Source organism: Mytilus trossulus, chromosome 8, assembly GCF_036588685.1.
Source record: "Mytilus trossulus isolate FHL-02 chromosome 8, PNRI_Mtr1.1.1.hap1, whole genome shotgun sequence".
In the NCBI taxonomy this organism is placed as follows: domain Eukaryota; kingdom Metazoa; phylum Mollusca; class Bivalvia; order Mytilida; family Mytilidae; genus Mytilus; species Mytilus trossulus.
This window is the reverse complement of record NC_086380.1, coordinates 60,373,900-60,390,191: the sequence shown is the minus strand read 5'-3', so window position 1 is coordinate 60,390,191 and position 16,292 is coordinate 60,373,900. Positions and strand designations below refer to the sequence as shown.

The window sequence follows — 16,292 nt, the reverse complement described above, 5'->3', positions numbered from 1 at the left end:
GGACTAACAGTCCACCAGCAGAGGCATCGACCTAGTGGTAGTAATAACATTAACGATACTAATTTTCTTGCGCCAGATGCGCATTTCGACATATTTAGATTTTAACCTTAGCCACAGGCACAGTTTACCTTAGCCGTATTTGGCACAACTTTTTGGAATTTTGGATCCTCAATACTCTTCAACTTTGTACTTGCTTGGCTTGATTTTTTTTATATGAGCGTCACTGATGAGTCTTATGTAGACGAAACGCGCGTCTGGCGTATTTAATTAACTATTTACACCACTGGGTCGATGCCACTGCTGGTGGACGTTTCGTCCCCGAGGGTATCACCAGCCCAGTAGTCAGCACTTTGGTGTTGACATGAATATCAATGATGTGGTCATTTTCATAAATTTCCTGTTAACAAAACTTTGATTTTTTCGAAAAACTAAGGATTTTCTTGTCTCAGGAACAGATTCCTTTAGCCGTATTTGGTACAACGTTTTGGAATTTTGAATCCTCAATGCTCTTCAACTTTGAAACGCGCGTCTGGCGTACTTAATTATAATCCTGGTACTTTTGATAACTAATTAAATTAGTGTGAGTCGCAAAGTAAAATGTGGTGGACTAAAATTTAGAAATGTGTTCCTTTGAATTGTATTTTGAATCAATGAATTGTCAGTGGAATGAGAAGATCAGTTTCGTCTTTAGATAAAGCGTGAGGGAAGAATAATAGGAAAAGCTAAACAGTTTGATATTGTTACAGAATTTGAATAATTATTTATGAAAATTATGTATCTTCTTAATTTGTAAAATTATTTGATCTTAAACGAGCGACAAGCGCATTGAATAACGCAAATTTCAAATTTTGTTTTAACCAGATCTATTCTCATGTCATCAAATATTGTCATCATTTGGCGTCTATTGTCGTTGACAACGACGTCCGTTAATTTTCCTACTAGGATCTTCTCCTCGGCTATTACTTTGTTAAAGAAAGCAAAATTGATGTGTAAATTATATCCTAGAAATTCTAGATATGTTAGTGATCACATGAAATGAATGTTGATCGATCCTTCTCTTGGCGAACACTTTTGTCACAAGAAGTATTGCTTTATGATGACAGTTTACTTGAATTCTAATGCAATGAGTTCGTAACGATAATTTTCATTGGACGTTGACAAACAATATGAACGGTTAGATTACACGTTCTTCCAGTCGGTAACTAAGAAAGCCAACATTTTGAATTCCGATTTTTTTCGTTCGTTCGATTAAAACGATATTGACACAAAAAAGATTTTGTGTCACAAAATGTGACTTTACTTAGAAGATAAACAAAAACATCACATTTTGTGACTCGAAACTTTTTGTTTTGGCAATTTAGAAAATAATTTAGAAGCGTACGAAAAGTATAAATGCGTGTTATGTTTATGCTACAGTTTGACATCGGGAGTATACATATGCCGTTGTAGATTATTGCGTTGCGTTGTGTATTTGGTCGTAAGCTAACTAAGGCGTTAAAGATAGAACTACGTCTGCCATTATACGTTTCTCTTCAATACAACATAAAGTATAATAATTACGCGACGTCACAAAGATAGTGGCCGTACCGCAAAAAGGTACGTAAATATTAGCGCAATTCTTTACATTCTGGGACCGCAGAAAATAATATTTAACTCAAATTTGAAATACAATATGAAAAATTCGTAAATTTTAAATTAAATGTTTGATCAATTGTGATATAAAATGAAATAAAATCATAGTTATAAAAGTCTCTCAATAGTTTTTTAACTGTTCACGTCTGAATAATTTAACACTTTTACAAGTCTATATAATAACCGGAGTTAATTGAACAGTCTATACATAAACTAATTTCTCCAGGTCAGAAAAGATCATTCACTGTCATCATTTGTACTGCGTATTTCCATCGGATAGAGCTTCACAATCGGACGGTTGGTGATTCCTGTGTCGTTCTTGATAAAAGCTGATCGAATGAGTCCATCCTTTCCACGAACTAAATCTTGTACAACTGCTTATTTCCACATTATACGAATTGTGTCATTGTGTACTTGTACATTGTCACCTATTTGTATTGTTTGTTCGTTTCTTCCAGATGTACGGTGGAATTCACGGAGTGACGTCAGATATTCGTGTTTCCATCTTGAGCGAAAATGGTTGATTAGTTCATTATTTCTCTGTAGATTTTTATTCAGTTTCACGTGCAAATCTTCGGAAGTAAAACTGTCAATATTCTGTTCCGATTGGTTGTCAAGTCGACGACCATATAAAAGGTGCGCTGGCGTCAGCGGTTCGGGATCTTTAATATCAGTATAAATGTAAGTTATAGGACGATTGTTTAGAGTTTCCTCGATTTCGATTATAATTGTATTCAACATTTCCGTAGTGACACATGACTTTCCTAGTATTGCTTTGATTGACTTTTTCGTGAGTCCAATTAGGCGTTCCGAAAAGCCTCCAAACCACGGTGCGCGGTTGGGTATGAATTTCCACTCAGTTCCTCGATCGGCAAGTTTTTCTTGTATTCGGTTGTCTTTGCTTGATCTTGTAATCTTTTCGGCGGCTGTCTTGAAGGTTGCTGCATTATCGGACAACATAATCCTTGGTGTAGATCTCCTAGCGAAAAATCTTTTAAAAGCAAGCATGAAAGACTTCTTGGTTAAATCTGTGACTATCTCCAAGTGTATAGCTCGTGTAGCGGCGCAAGTGAATAAACAAACATATGTTTTGCTTAATGCGTTGTGTTTTCCTTTGGTATACAAAGCTCCTGTAAAATCAACGCCGGTTACTGAAAAAGGATAATCGTAGTTGACTCGATCTTTAGGTAACGGTGGCGGATCGGGTGCGCTGTAAGGCATTCCTGATATTTTAATACATTGGACGCATTTACGAATTTGTGATTTTACGCACTGCCTTATTCCCTGTATCCAATATTTCTGTTGAATATATGCGATTGTTCTGTTAAGTCCGGCATGTAAAGTCTTTGTGTGTGCATCCATTACGATTAAGGACGTAAGACTGTGGTGTGTTGCCAATAACAACGGATATTTAGTACTCTCCTTCACAGGTGCGTTTTGTATTCTCCCGGTACAACGTAGTAATCCATTTTTGTCTGTATATAGTTTAAGTTATCGAACAAGTGGCACTTTTTTCTGTGAAGATGAATTCAAGCTTTCAAGTTTATCCTTAAATGTTTCTTGGTCACGGCACCAATGTAGATTATTGAGTTGTGTGGTGTATTTGATCGTAAGCTAACTAAGGCGTTAAAGATAGAACTACGTCTGCCATTATACGTTTCTATTCAATACAACATAGAAGTTTCTGTGTCTACTTTATTTTGCGATTGTTCAGTTTCAATATGATGTCTATATATGAGTACGAGTTCTGTTTACATAATGAAGAGTGATGCTTCCGGTTGCAACACTTACACGTATTCTTGGATTTGCAATCGGCTATTTTATGCTTACCTAAACAATTAAAGCATAACCTCTTTTCTTTTATAATGGTTACTCTTTTATCGTGATCTATGACATCTTTACATTCGTTTGGCCAGTGGTTTCCGTCACAATATGCGCATTGTTTCTTCAGATTCGAGTTTAATGATTTGTCTGTTGTGTTTATCGGACGGGATTTATCTGTAGTTACTCGTTTAACGCCTGTTATGAAATTTGCGCTGGGAGTTGCGGTTGAATACGTCTGTGTATAATCCCCGTATCCGGACTCTTGAATAGAAATCTCTTTACCTATCGCGTTTCTAAGCGATTGAATATTCCAACTGTCGCTCCCGTTTTCTTGTGTTATATATTTTCGTACTTCATGCGATATCTTTCCGAGAATCACTGGTATCAATAGCTGTCCGTACATTTCCTGACATTGTCCGAGAGACTCTAGACTCCGTATGTAAGCTTCTGATTTGTCATGAAATGTTCTCAAACTTTCTAATGTATCATGTGGTGCGGGTATACCAGGTAGTGCTCTCATATATGCATTAATGATTTTATGTGGTTGGCCATAGCGGTTTCTCAATAATTCAATTGCTTTGTGATAGTTTGGATTTGTCATGGTCAATCCTGAAATAAAGTTTGCAGCTTCAAATTGAAGCAATGAGTTCAAGTACGAAAATTTCTGAATGTCAGTTAATGTGTGATTGTGATGAATCGTGGTCTCGTATGAATCCCAGAAATTTTGCCATTATAAAATGTTTCTATTAGAATTGGGAAGAGAAAGCTTTGGTAGGCGATGGTTATTACTTGAGGTCGAACTTGACTGAGATAATTGCTGACTTTTGTGAGTAAATGGGTTTGTTAACGGAACAAACTCTGGTGCGTTTGAATCTAGTATCGAAGATGTTGCTTTTGGTACGGGTTTTAAGAACTTTTTAAATTTTCGAATTTTACCCACTAAATCTAAATAATACTCATCTGTTTCAAGAATTTCATTTGTAATATCTTCTGATTCGACTGTATTTAATATCTGTTCGTCTATTGAGGCTAACGTCTTCTTTTTCTTCTCAATTGCTTCGAGCAATGTTGATACTTCCTCCGTGTCTATTTGTGAATCTCCGATGGCTTCCTCCAGTTTTTTAAAAACTTTTGTTACAGCTGCTTTGTTCCCCGCTCTCATGGATTTTAATCGGTTAATGTCCATTCTCTCCGTTTGAAGTCACGGCACCAATGTAGATTATTGCGTTGCGTTGTGTATTTGATCGTAATCTAACTAAGACGTTAAAGATAGAACTACGTCTGCCATTATACGTTTCTATTCAATACAACATAAAGTATAACAATTACGCGACGTCACAAAGATAGTGGCCGTACCGCAAAAAGGTAGGTAAATATTAGCGCAATTCTTTACAGACGTCACATTATTTCAGATGTAAACAAGATGCAACAGTTTTGTGGACTTTTCTTTTATGGCACTTTTAAGACAAATTTTTATTAAATGGAATTGTTTTTTATTTGTGGCATAAAAATGATGATAACTGTATTGTATATTAAGCCTGGCCTTCGTAAGCGTTTTTTGATACCGCAAATGTCAGTTACGCATCGCTAGTTAAACTCCATTTGCGACACTAAAATTTACGTTTTACGAAAGCCAAGCTTAGAATACAATACAGTTATCTCATAATTTTATGCGAATTTTAGATTTCTTTCATGAAACATAAAAAATATTACAAAAAAAACCCACTTCAATAGTCAACCCAAATCACCATCAATTTCTTTATCTGAAGATCGTGTTCACTGTTACACCAGTTTCCACGTGGTTTGAGTAGTCAAAATCCTGAACACTAGACTGTTATACGTTCGAATCACGTTCGAATCCGCCACATGGCAGATACGAGTTTGACTCTGATTCATATTGATTAGGGTTGTCAGTTTTCTTTTTGGGCACTCCGACTTCCTCTATCAAAATAAAATGATATGAACGATATAGCGCAAGAGTGATAAAAAACATGCAAATAATAAAGGGATAGAACTTCATTAATGGAAATTATCTTTAAATCCACAGATGGTTTGTGTCAACTATTTTCATAGATATATTTTAAGCTTCTAGGTTACATTGATTATTTCTAATCTGTTTCAGGTAATTGCTTAAAATAAAAAGATGAAACTTGAATTTTACAGACGCATTTACAACTGATTTACAAAGTTATCTCCCTAAACCAAGATCTATACTCTTAATAAATCAATACATTAATACATAATTTGTTCGTCTCTCCTCAAGTATTGATAGAGTAATACTTGTTATGCTTTCAATTTTTTATTTGATGTTTGGTGTTTAACTCCTCTTTCAATAATCTTTGATATATTACCAATTTGTATAAGTGGATGTCAGGATGTCGAAATAAAACATGGTACTTCGGAGAGGAAAAAATGACCTAATCTTAAAAACTTCGATCAGAAAAGACCGCACCGACCTTTAGCGGGTTGTTACTAAAAAAATCAGTGTTAACAGTCTTACGATTGTTGTTTATTTTTTACACGGCTTCGCCAACAAGGCTTCTTAAAAGGTTTTTGTTAAAGCGTTTGTGATGAAGTAAAATGTAGAAAAGAATACATTACAAGGTATATTTTATTTAACTGTACTTTATTACAGGAGATAGCCTTACTGCACAAGAGGTATCATATCCACCAAATGGATATGGGTTCACAACATGGGATAGAGACAATGATGGATCATCCAATATAAATTGTGGAGAGATAGAACATGCTGGTTGGTGGTTCAACTTGTGTACTGAGGGCAATCTAAATGGGAAGTTTTACAATGGTGGAATGATTGAGAAAGACGGGATATACTGGGAAGCTTGGAAACTGTCGCACTATTCTCTAAGAAGTGTATCGATGAAAATAAAACAAGTTTAAAAAAATTTCATAAGTGACTGATGGAAACATTAGATACAGATTGAACATACAAATTAATGATACACGGAGAACTGAGTTCTTTTGAGAAGAAAACGTTCACTTTTTTATATAAATTTCTTTTACGCAGTTGATTTATCAATGTTAAATAATTTAGTTATTGAATTTTGTTTTAGTTATTTATGACATATGCTAGTTATCATGTTGTATCATATTGTTTAAGGTAATAGTAAGAAATGAAGAGTTTGGTGATCTTTTATTCACATTATTTAAAAAATTGTAAGTCTGGTATCTTTGATGAAATGTTTTAACAATGTATTATGACTCCGATTTAGATCGTCGTTATATCATTAATTGACAGTTATTTCAATTGAAGACTGTATATTCATTTCTCTTTCTTATCTTTGTTTTATTGCATGTTTGATATTTGATTTTCAGTTTTGAAATTAAAAACATTGTTCTACACAAGACTTTGTTATGATTTATCCTAAAGGTTTTTTTTTGCTTCGAAATGTCAATTTATAGTTTTGTTCATCTTCGTCATTCGTGCATTGGCATCTTTAAGAATATACAAAGCGGAATCTCTAAATTACTTAGTGCTTGACAATGCTGTTAACTAGTTTTACAGATACGTCAACCGTCTTTCAATTACACACATGATTGGAAGTTCAAAAATTAGTATACATCTCTTTACGTGTTGTTCCTGAATTGAAAAATAAACACGAAACTGTCATATGTTATTAAAGTCAGCGACAGGATATAAAAATTGAAAATAGCACGTATGAATTTCATGAGTTTGAAGCGCTTTTCTTGCTGGGTTTACTTAATTCACGAACGCTCAAAGCCGAATATTTGAGAGTTAAGGATGTGAACGAACCGAACCATAAGTCGAACATCGTTGTGTTGAATTCACTTGTGTCGAAAACGCGGATGTGTCGAAGTAACTGAACGGTCCCTTTAAAATATTTCCCTTTTATGAGCCGAACTCTGCTGATTTTAAAACTCAATTAAGTAGAGAAAATGTAAAAGAGTGGCGAAAGATACGAGATGGACAGTCAAACACATAGATCGAAAATAAACCGACAACGGCATGGCTAAAAAATAAAAAAAGACAGACAAATAATAGTACACATATTATTTGTCTGTCTTTTTTTATTTTACAAGACACAACATAGAAAACTTAAGATTAAACATTTGGAAATCTTTTATTAACATTTTCCTTGTGATCAGAAACCCTCTATCAAGGAAACAATGATGGGAAACACATACCCATGAATATCATATCAATTGGGAGATATATACTCCGTATGTAGGCTGGAATATTGAAATGTAAAATTCACAATTGGGAAGGTAAAATCATCTCTTTTGTCGTAAAGTTTTGTTTTCAATCGACCCTCACTGTAAATTTTTAGATGTAAGTCAAGATATGAGACGGACTTAATTGTATCTGCTGTATCCTGTATCTCTAGTATGATGGGATAGATGAGTTCAACATAGTCACCGAATTTTGAATTATTAAGTGAGAGAACATCATCTATATAGCGGAAAGTAAAGTTAAAGGATATTGCTAACTTCTAATCTTTCTTCCTAACAAGTTCCTGTATGATGTCAGCCTCATATTAATAAAGAAACAAGTCGGCAAGATGATGGAGCACAATTTGTTCCCATTAGAATGCCGACAGTCTGTTTAACAACACGTCCTCCAAACGTAACAAATATGTTGTCAATAAAAAAATCAAGCATCTTGATTATGTCAGTTTCAGATAATTTTTGGTTTGAATCAGAGTGATCCTTTACAAAGTAGGATTAATCTCTCCCCAAGACAAGATATTGGTATCTATGCTCGCCATTCTCTTTTTATGAACGAAAGCAATACCAATTCTTTCAAATTGTCTTGTTATAGTTTGGAATGGGGAATAATTGTGTAAAGTGTAGAAAAAGTCAAATGCTTAGTACTATTGCAAGATGAGAGATCTAGAGTCTTAGATTATATGTACTTGATTGGAATTGCTTAGTATCCACATCTGATTCAAGTCTAATCGTCCCGTCGTTGTAAAATAAATGTCAATTTACCCCGATGTCTAGAGGTTCGTAAGATGCAGACTTAATAATAAAAATTCAAATCAGATGTATTCTTTCCAAAAGAATTTAAATCTGTATTAACATACTTTGTTGTATAACAGTTGGAATGACATTTTCATCATGTGTTTATGGGGAACGGCAATCAACATCTTTGTTGATCGTCCAAGCAGAACATTAGTGTGTTGAACATATTTGACCTGAAATACAAACACAAAACGCATTTAAATGACCCGAGCCGTAGTTAGATGAATCCTAAGGTTTTTGTGTATTGATTTTATCAACGAATATTTTGTATTTGTTCTTAAATTATTATGAGGGAGCAACAATTATAGATATTGAATACACAATCAAAAAGTGTCATATCGAAAAGGAACACTCTTCAAAATACCTAGTTCACACTTATCGCATACCGTATTTTTTGCATTCAAGATTAACGACGATACAATCGACCTCAGAAGAGTCGAACCTAAGATAAGAATAACACGTTTATTCGTTCCCTTCGACTTCAAAATTAGAAGATTCGAATGTATTCGATTGGCAACAATTGACCCCCTTTTGTTACAAAAGAGAGACGAAAGATAACAGAGGGAGAGTCAAACTCATAGATTGAAAATAAACTGACAACGCAATAGCTAAAAATAAAAAGACAAACAGACAGAGATATCAAAAACCTGTTTAACCCCGCCGCAATTTTGCGCCTGTCCCAAGTCAGGAGCCTCTGGCCTTTGTTAGTCTTGTATGATTTTTAATTTTAGTTTCTTGTGTATAATTCGGAGTTTAATGTGACGTCCATTATCACTGTACTAGTATACATATTTATAAGGGGCCAGCTGAAGACCGCCTCAGGTAGCGGGAGTTTCTGGCTACATTGAAGACCCATTGGTGGCCTTCGGCTGTTGTCTGCTCTATGGTCGGGTTGTTGTCGCTATGACAAATTCCCCATTTCCGTTCTCAATTTTAAATAATAGTACAGAAGACACAACCTAGAAAATTAAAGACTAAGCAACACGAACCCCACCAAAAACCAAACTTGTTCCCATATTCTTAAAAAATAACTGTTTATGGCCACTCCCATTGAAGAGCTTTACAGATTTAGTTCAATTGATAATTTTGATAACACTTTACGTAACTTTGATTTTTGCTATAAAAAATCAAGATATTTAATATTTTACACGGGGGATTTATCTTAGGTGACCTGTACATAAAAAGATTATACATACCAGGATTACATATTTGAACGTTAGACGCGCGTTTCATCTACATAAGACTCATCAGTGACGCTCAAATGAAAGCATCAATTAAAAATGCAAAATAAAGAAGAGTTAAATTGGGACCCCAAGCTCCTTAAAGTTTTGCCAACTACAGATTAGGTATTATATTCCTGAAAAAGATGAGACTTAGTATTTCAAAAAGATTTAAAAAAAAATAAGAATGATCATATAATTTATAATTCATGTCGATACAGAAACTTCTGGAATTTTGATACCCTCATGGAGAATAACTCCATCAGCATTTGCTTATACCCAATAGTTGTAAACAATATTTATCAAAGGTACCAGGCTTATAATTTTATACGCCAGACGACCGTTTGTCTACAAAAGACTCACCAGTGACGCTCAGATCAAAATAGTTATCAAACCAAAGAAGTACAAAGTTGAAGATCATTGAGGACTAAAAATTTCAAAAAGTTATGTCAAACACGGCTAAAGTAATCTATGTTTGGGATATGAAAATCCTTAGTATTTCGAAAAATTCTTAATTTTGTAAACAGGAAATTTATACAAATGACCATACAATTGAAGTTCATGTCAACACCGAAGTGTTGACTACTGGGCTGGTGATACCCTCGGGGACGAAACGTCCACCAGCGGTGGCCTCGAACTAGTGGTTTAAATGGATATCAAAGGTACAAGGATTATGATTTAATACGCCAGACGCGCGTTTCGTCTACATAAAAAGCATCAGTGACGCTCAGATCAAAATAGTTATAAAGCCAAACAAGTACAAAGTTGAAGAGCATTGAGGACCCAAAATTCCAAAAAGTTGTGCACTCGTAGTGTTGAATTAAAGAACAATGCAATTTTTGCTAAAAGTATTACAATTCATTATGCTATTAGTAATTTTTTTTCATATGCTGAATTGTACTGTGTTAATTGTTGTTGGCCGCATTTTTCTAATTGGTCCAAGTTTTTATCAATTAATAATGAATCTTTATCGCTTTCCAAGATAACAGACAATTCCACCATTTTGATCTATTTTAGCCTTGGTGTTAGTGTATGTTCATGGAATTCTTATTAATTGGGAAGATTTTAAAAGATAACATTAAAGGATGTTTGTGACCAATGTTTTTTTTTCCCGTTGAAAAAAAAAAGTTTCAGAAAAAATTGATTTTGTTAAAGGGAAACTTCGGAAAAAAATCAAAAATTGATATTATGTTCATTCTGTAAAAAAATGCTCAAATTCATAGATATTAAAGTTTTATTCTGCTAGATAAGCGATCACCATCGATTTTAAATTTAGAGTATCAATTCTCTGCGTTCGGCCATTTTGTCTTCTTTCCCGAATAATAACAACGATATGTCTATAAACCACAAAGGAACAAAACTACAGTAACCGATGTAGTCGTAATTGCGTGTCGATATCTTGTCAATCGTACGGTTGTTTTATCCGACTAACAAACTTGATACGGAAAATATTCTTAATTTTATAAATTACCATGGTCTGTTGTTTTTAAACTGTTGATATTGGAATTAGGTAAAAAGTCAAAGTTGAAATCATAAAAAAATGTTCCGTGAAAATTGTTTTCGAAAATCTAATTTGTTCATAATTCTTTAAAGTAATAAACTTTTTTCAAATAAATTCTGATTTTCCCTCATCTGACCACCAGCATGGCTAAAGGTATTACTTCCAAAGGTATTGTGAGGGGTGTGAGGTGACACGTCCAGGTATTCAAGCGATTTCCTGTCGGGCTTGCAAGTTCATGCATCGTTTCACTTCTGCAGGTATTGATCAGTGTACACGGCCGATAACTTATAACTTTCCATTTTGAACTATCAGATGTATAATATACAACTCTGTCTTACTTGTCAGTACTAAACTCATACGCTTGTTTATAAATAACATTTCTGGTGTAAAGAATATTATTCATAAAAATATAAATAATACCCTAAAAATAAGATTTGATGAAATTAAATTCTATTTAAATATTTTTTCCAAGGGTGAATTTGGGAAAATGTAATATATACTCATTGTCAATAGTGAAGGACGGATTGGAACACACCAGAAATATTGATTTAAAAAAATGTAGGCACTTGTCGACGATTCGTTTATACGACTGGGTAGAAAGTTACGGAACTATAGCGCAATTTAAATAAAGGCAACAGTAGTATACCGCTGTTCAAAACTCATAAATCCATGGACAAAAAACAAAATCGGGGTAACAAACTAAAACCGAGGGAAACGCATAAAATATAAGAGGAGAACAACGAAACAACACCGAAACGCAACACACACAGAAACGGACCAAGCAACAGACAAAACACCACGAGAATAACAAATATAACAGCAAAACCAAATACGTGAATTTGGGATAGACAAAATATATACATAAAAGTGAGAATGGAAATGGGGAATGTGTCAAAGAGACAACAACCCGACCAAATAAAAAAACAACAGCAGAAGGTAACCAACAGGTCTTCAATGTAGCGAGAAATTACCGCACCCGGAGGCGTCCTTCAGCTGGCTCCTAAACAAATATATACTAGTTCAGTTATAATGAACGCCATACTAATTTCCAAATTGTACACAAGAAAATCAAATTAAAATAATACAAGACTAACAAAGGCCAGAGGCTCCTGACTTGGGACAGGCGCAAAAATGCGGCGGGGTTAAACATGTTTGTGAGATCTCAACCCTCCCCCTCTACCTCTAACCAATGTAGAAAAGTAAACGCATAACAATACGCACATTAAAATTCAGTATACATTGAACATAAGAAAAAAAACATATATTTTGAATAAATTGGGGTAAAAGTTTTGAAATAGACTAGTCCACGTTTGCCAACAGTATGTTATCATCGAAAGTCGATAGACTATTGTATACCAGAAGAAGAAGAAGAGAACGAATTTGATTTAAATACAGGTCGATGTATAACTTTTGCTTTGGTTCACTGAAGTTGTGGACATAGTAAAATCACAGATTTATATTTCAATAAGATTGTTCTCGAACAAAGGAAAGAATTCGTCATCACAATTGTTATATATATGCCACTGGACGAAACTAATTATCCCCAAGGGATGTGAATATTTCGCCGGGAAACTATTGAGTATCAAAGTTTCAAATTAATTTCGGGATTTATTTTCTTTCATGGTATTCAATAACAGAAAAAAGAATAAATTACTTGTCTGCTAAATAGGGATATTCTTGTCGGATAAAAGACTTTTAGTTATATTTAAAAAAAATAGGGAAATATGACATTAAATTGGTTCTGTCTTTTTTTTAAACATCGTTAAAAAGATGTGTGTCAAAGGTGAACGCCATAAGAACCCTGTAATACTAGTACGAGAGTATAACATGTAAACAATCCTTCTTAATAATATGGTTGTATTGGAAATATTTTCATACAGATTGACAACTCATGGTCCGATATGCATGTAATATTTGCCACTTGACGCCCATAGTTCTTTCTACCATCATCATCTTATTCTTTGATATTGCTGTAATCATCGATGGTTCACACCCAAACAAAATGGAAGTAATGTACCTTCAGAGCTTCTCCGTGTTATACACCTGTGAAACTTATATATATAGACGAAATTTCTGTATTGAAATGAATCTACATCTCACAAACAGGATTTTCAAATAACGATTTTGAGTAATCAACTTACAAACCAATATAAACGTATGGCAAGATATAACCATGAAGCAATTTATTTTTTGTCAAACGCAAGAACTCATCACTACCATAAACGTATACGTATATATGCATGCAGTTTCAAATATCAAGAACAAGCGGTCGATGTCGATAGTCCGTTTTCTAACTGTTCAGAGTTAGACATGTCACTTGTTCGTTCCTGGAAGCCTTCATATTCCCCGTCCAACGATGGGAACTCTTTCTGATTGTGTTGACTATAAATGCTTGTATGATAATTCTGTCGTTTATCTGTACAAGTGGTTGCATTTCCTCTCCTTTCCCACCAAACAAACGAACGAAACGCTACTAGTCTGCCTTCTCTGGAGCTCATCCTAAATGGCGCTTATACGTCAGGAAACGTACATGTATACTAATAATGATTGTTTCAAGAACAACGATGTATGGACGAACTATTCTAAATTCGTCAATATCAGTTATGCATGACTAAGATATAAGTTTTATTACAACTACTGTATTACTTATTTGGATTAATGACGGCTATCATGTTCAACATTGCACAAATATTATCATAGAATTTAAAAAAAAGATGTACAAAAATCCTCAAAAAAAGTAATGCCTTAGCTAAGATAATTGGTATTCTTTTCACAAAAAGTTCGTGTAAATGATTGTCAAATGAATTTAATTATGTAAGAATGAAACGTTAAAAAGAAACTAAAAAAAAAATCATGCATGTTCTATGTTGTATTTTTTATCAATTAAAAACTTTAAAAGTGCGATAGTTTTATTAGCATTTAAACACAGTCAGATTTGAATACAAGTTAAGAAATTCCGGTAAAGTCAATGATATCAAACAGATGTGCAACGGTATATCAAATTGGGTAATATTGCATTTTGTTTTTATTAAAGATTAAAACTACTATGTTTTACTTCATATTTGAATCTTTACGCCAATTGCCGCTAAGAAAGTAATCAAAAATCGTTTCCTTTTATTTTTATACACTTTCGGAATTACGAATCTGAATTTTATTTTCAATTAATTTACACAATTTAATTATTGTATCTTTATTCTCATCGTGTATTGAATCTTAGTGTATTAAATTAAATACAGCATACTCTTTCTAATACTTTCTGTTTATCCTTTCCAAATAACAACATTCATATCTGTGTACGCTTGAACTCACACTGCGGCTACATAGCTACAAGGTAAACGAAATGACCTCAAGCCGAGAAATATACAGTGACCTTTACAAAATAATATACACACTCTGCTCACACATTAGTTGCATTGAAATGATTATCAAAACAATATCAGTAAAAATGTTTAATAAATATTTTATGAAAAAAATCTCAACAATATTTAATGAAATTTATTCGAAAACATTTAATAGAGATAATTTTATAGGAGTTTAATTCAATCAATACAAAACGGTACATGCATATTCATTTTCGATCATTCTTATATTGTGGTTAATAACTACGACCATTCGTCAGCTGTGCGCTTTTAATGACGTCTATTGTCGATAAGCTATAAGATTTAAACAGATTTTATTTTTTTCCCAGAATTCAACAAATCGGGCTAAAACGTAACGACCCACTCGAGAATTCAACCAAAAAAGTTACAAATACTTGATTTTCTCCGTTATTAGAAGGAATATAAATTTAAAACTTTGCAAATGTGTTTTTTATTTTAAGATGAACATAATTAGATGATAAGTAAAAAATCGCGGAATTTCCCTTTAAATCTTTAGGTCAGCGAAAACGATAGACGACGGTCGCCAAAAACGGGTAAAAAAACGAACAGTAATGGAAGTTAAAACGGAAAGTCCTTTATAAAATGGCAAAATCAAAAACCAAAAGAGGATAATAGCTCTTACGTTTTTCCCGTTTGGCAAGGCAAGCTTATACATGTTATAGGAAAAGGAAAATATAATCTTACTATTGTGGATGAAATCATGAAAATCTAGCACGTACACGTTTGAACAAAATGCGAATTGCACACCAAAAGTTTATCTGAAGGGCATTTTGTCTCGTAGTAATGTAAAATATATTATCACGAGACCCTTACTTTGAAGGATATTTATTCAGAGATTTTTTTAATTATTTATTTATCTTTATTGTGTTCATATATTCATTTAATCTTATTGATATTTTTTTTTGTCGGAAACGTTCTACTTTGAACTAAAGAAATGAATGGTCTAATAGAATGACAATGTTATTAGCCGACAAAAAGAATTTCTACATATAGAAATATTGTTTCCTTTATATATAAATATTATAAAGGGTTTGAGATCCGATTCTGTTAAACATTTCCCGCAAAAGGAAAACATTTCAGTTGCCAAGGTATGTATTTATATTTAAGTCAAAACATTACAATTCTCTATCGAACTACACAAAGTATTATTAGATTTATTTCACTTGAATGGGCGGGGTTTAAGAAGTTCGCTTATTTTAGACCAGTCCACCTACAAACAGGAGTTTAGGGATAAACCCATCAATGAAGTGTCCCGTTATTTGTTCCATATCATTCACTCAGTTCTTTTGTATATGCGTTTGATGACACCGATAGGTGATTAGAATTCGATAATAAGTATGACGGCAATCATCCTTATCACACACATCTTCAAATAGATTGTCCTAATGCAAATTAAAACATAAGCTCCACCCGATCAGTTAAAATAACATTGGTAATATAATGCCTGTGTTAAAACAAATTAATTGGCAATAATCACCATCAATATTATCACAAGTTTCAATCTTAGGAGACAGTCTTACTGCACCAGATGTAACATATCCACCAAATGGATATGGGTTCTCAACATGGGATAGGGACAATGATGGATCATCCCATAAAAATTGTGGAGAGATAGAACATGCTGGTTGGTGGTTCAACTTGTGTACTGAGGGCAACCTAAATGGGAAGTATTACAATGGTGGAATGATTGAAAATGACGGGATATACTGGGAAGCTTGGAAACTGTCGTAA

General features: G+C 33.7%; 1 protein-coding gene across 1 annotated transcript; it reads left to right on the top strand.

The window, feature by feature from the left end:
* The first annotated feature begins 5,478 nt into the window (after window positions 1-5,478).
* LOC134727835 (fibrinogen-like protein 1) lies at window positions 5,479-16,292 on the top strand. Its single transcript, XM_063592227.1, has 3 exons — window positions 5,479-5,506; window positions 6,092-6,208; window positions 16,069-16,292. The coding sequence occupies exons 1-3, from the start codon at window positions 5,479-5,481 to the stop codon at window positions 16,290-16,292; spliced, it is 369 nt and encodes a 122-aa protein (XP_063448297.1).

Bases quoted from the DNA above. Each gene is read 5' to 3' on its own strand.
- LOC134727835 (XM_063592227.1), top strand. From the start codon at position 5,479: ATGGAAATTATCTTTAAATCCACAGATG. The intron at 5,507-6,091 runs GTTTGTGTCAAC...ACTTTATTACAG, and splicing joins TATCTTTAAATCCACAGATG to GAGATAGCCTTACTGCACAA. The intron at 6,209-16,068 runs GTTGGTGGTTCA...TTTCAATCTTAG, and splicing joins TGGAGAGATAGAACATGCTG to GAGACAGTCTTACTGCACCA.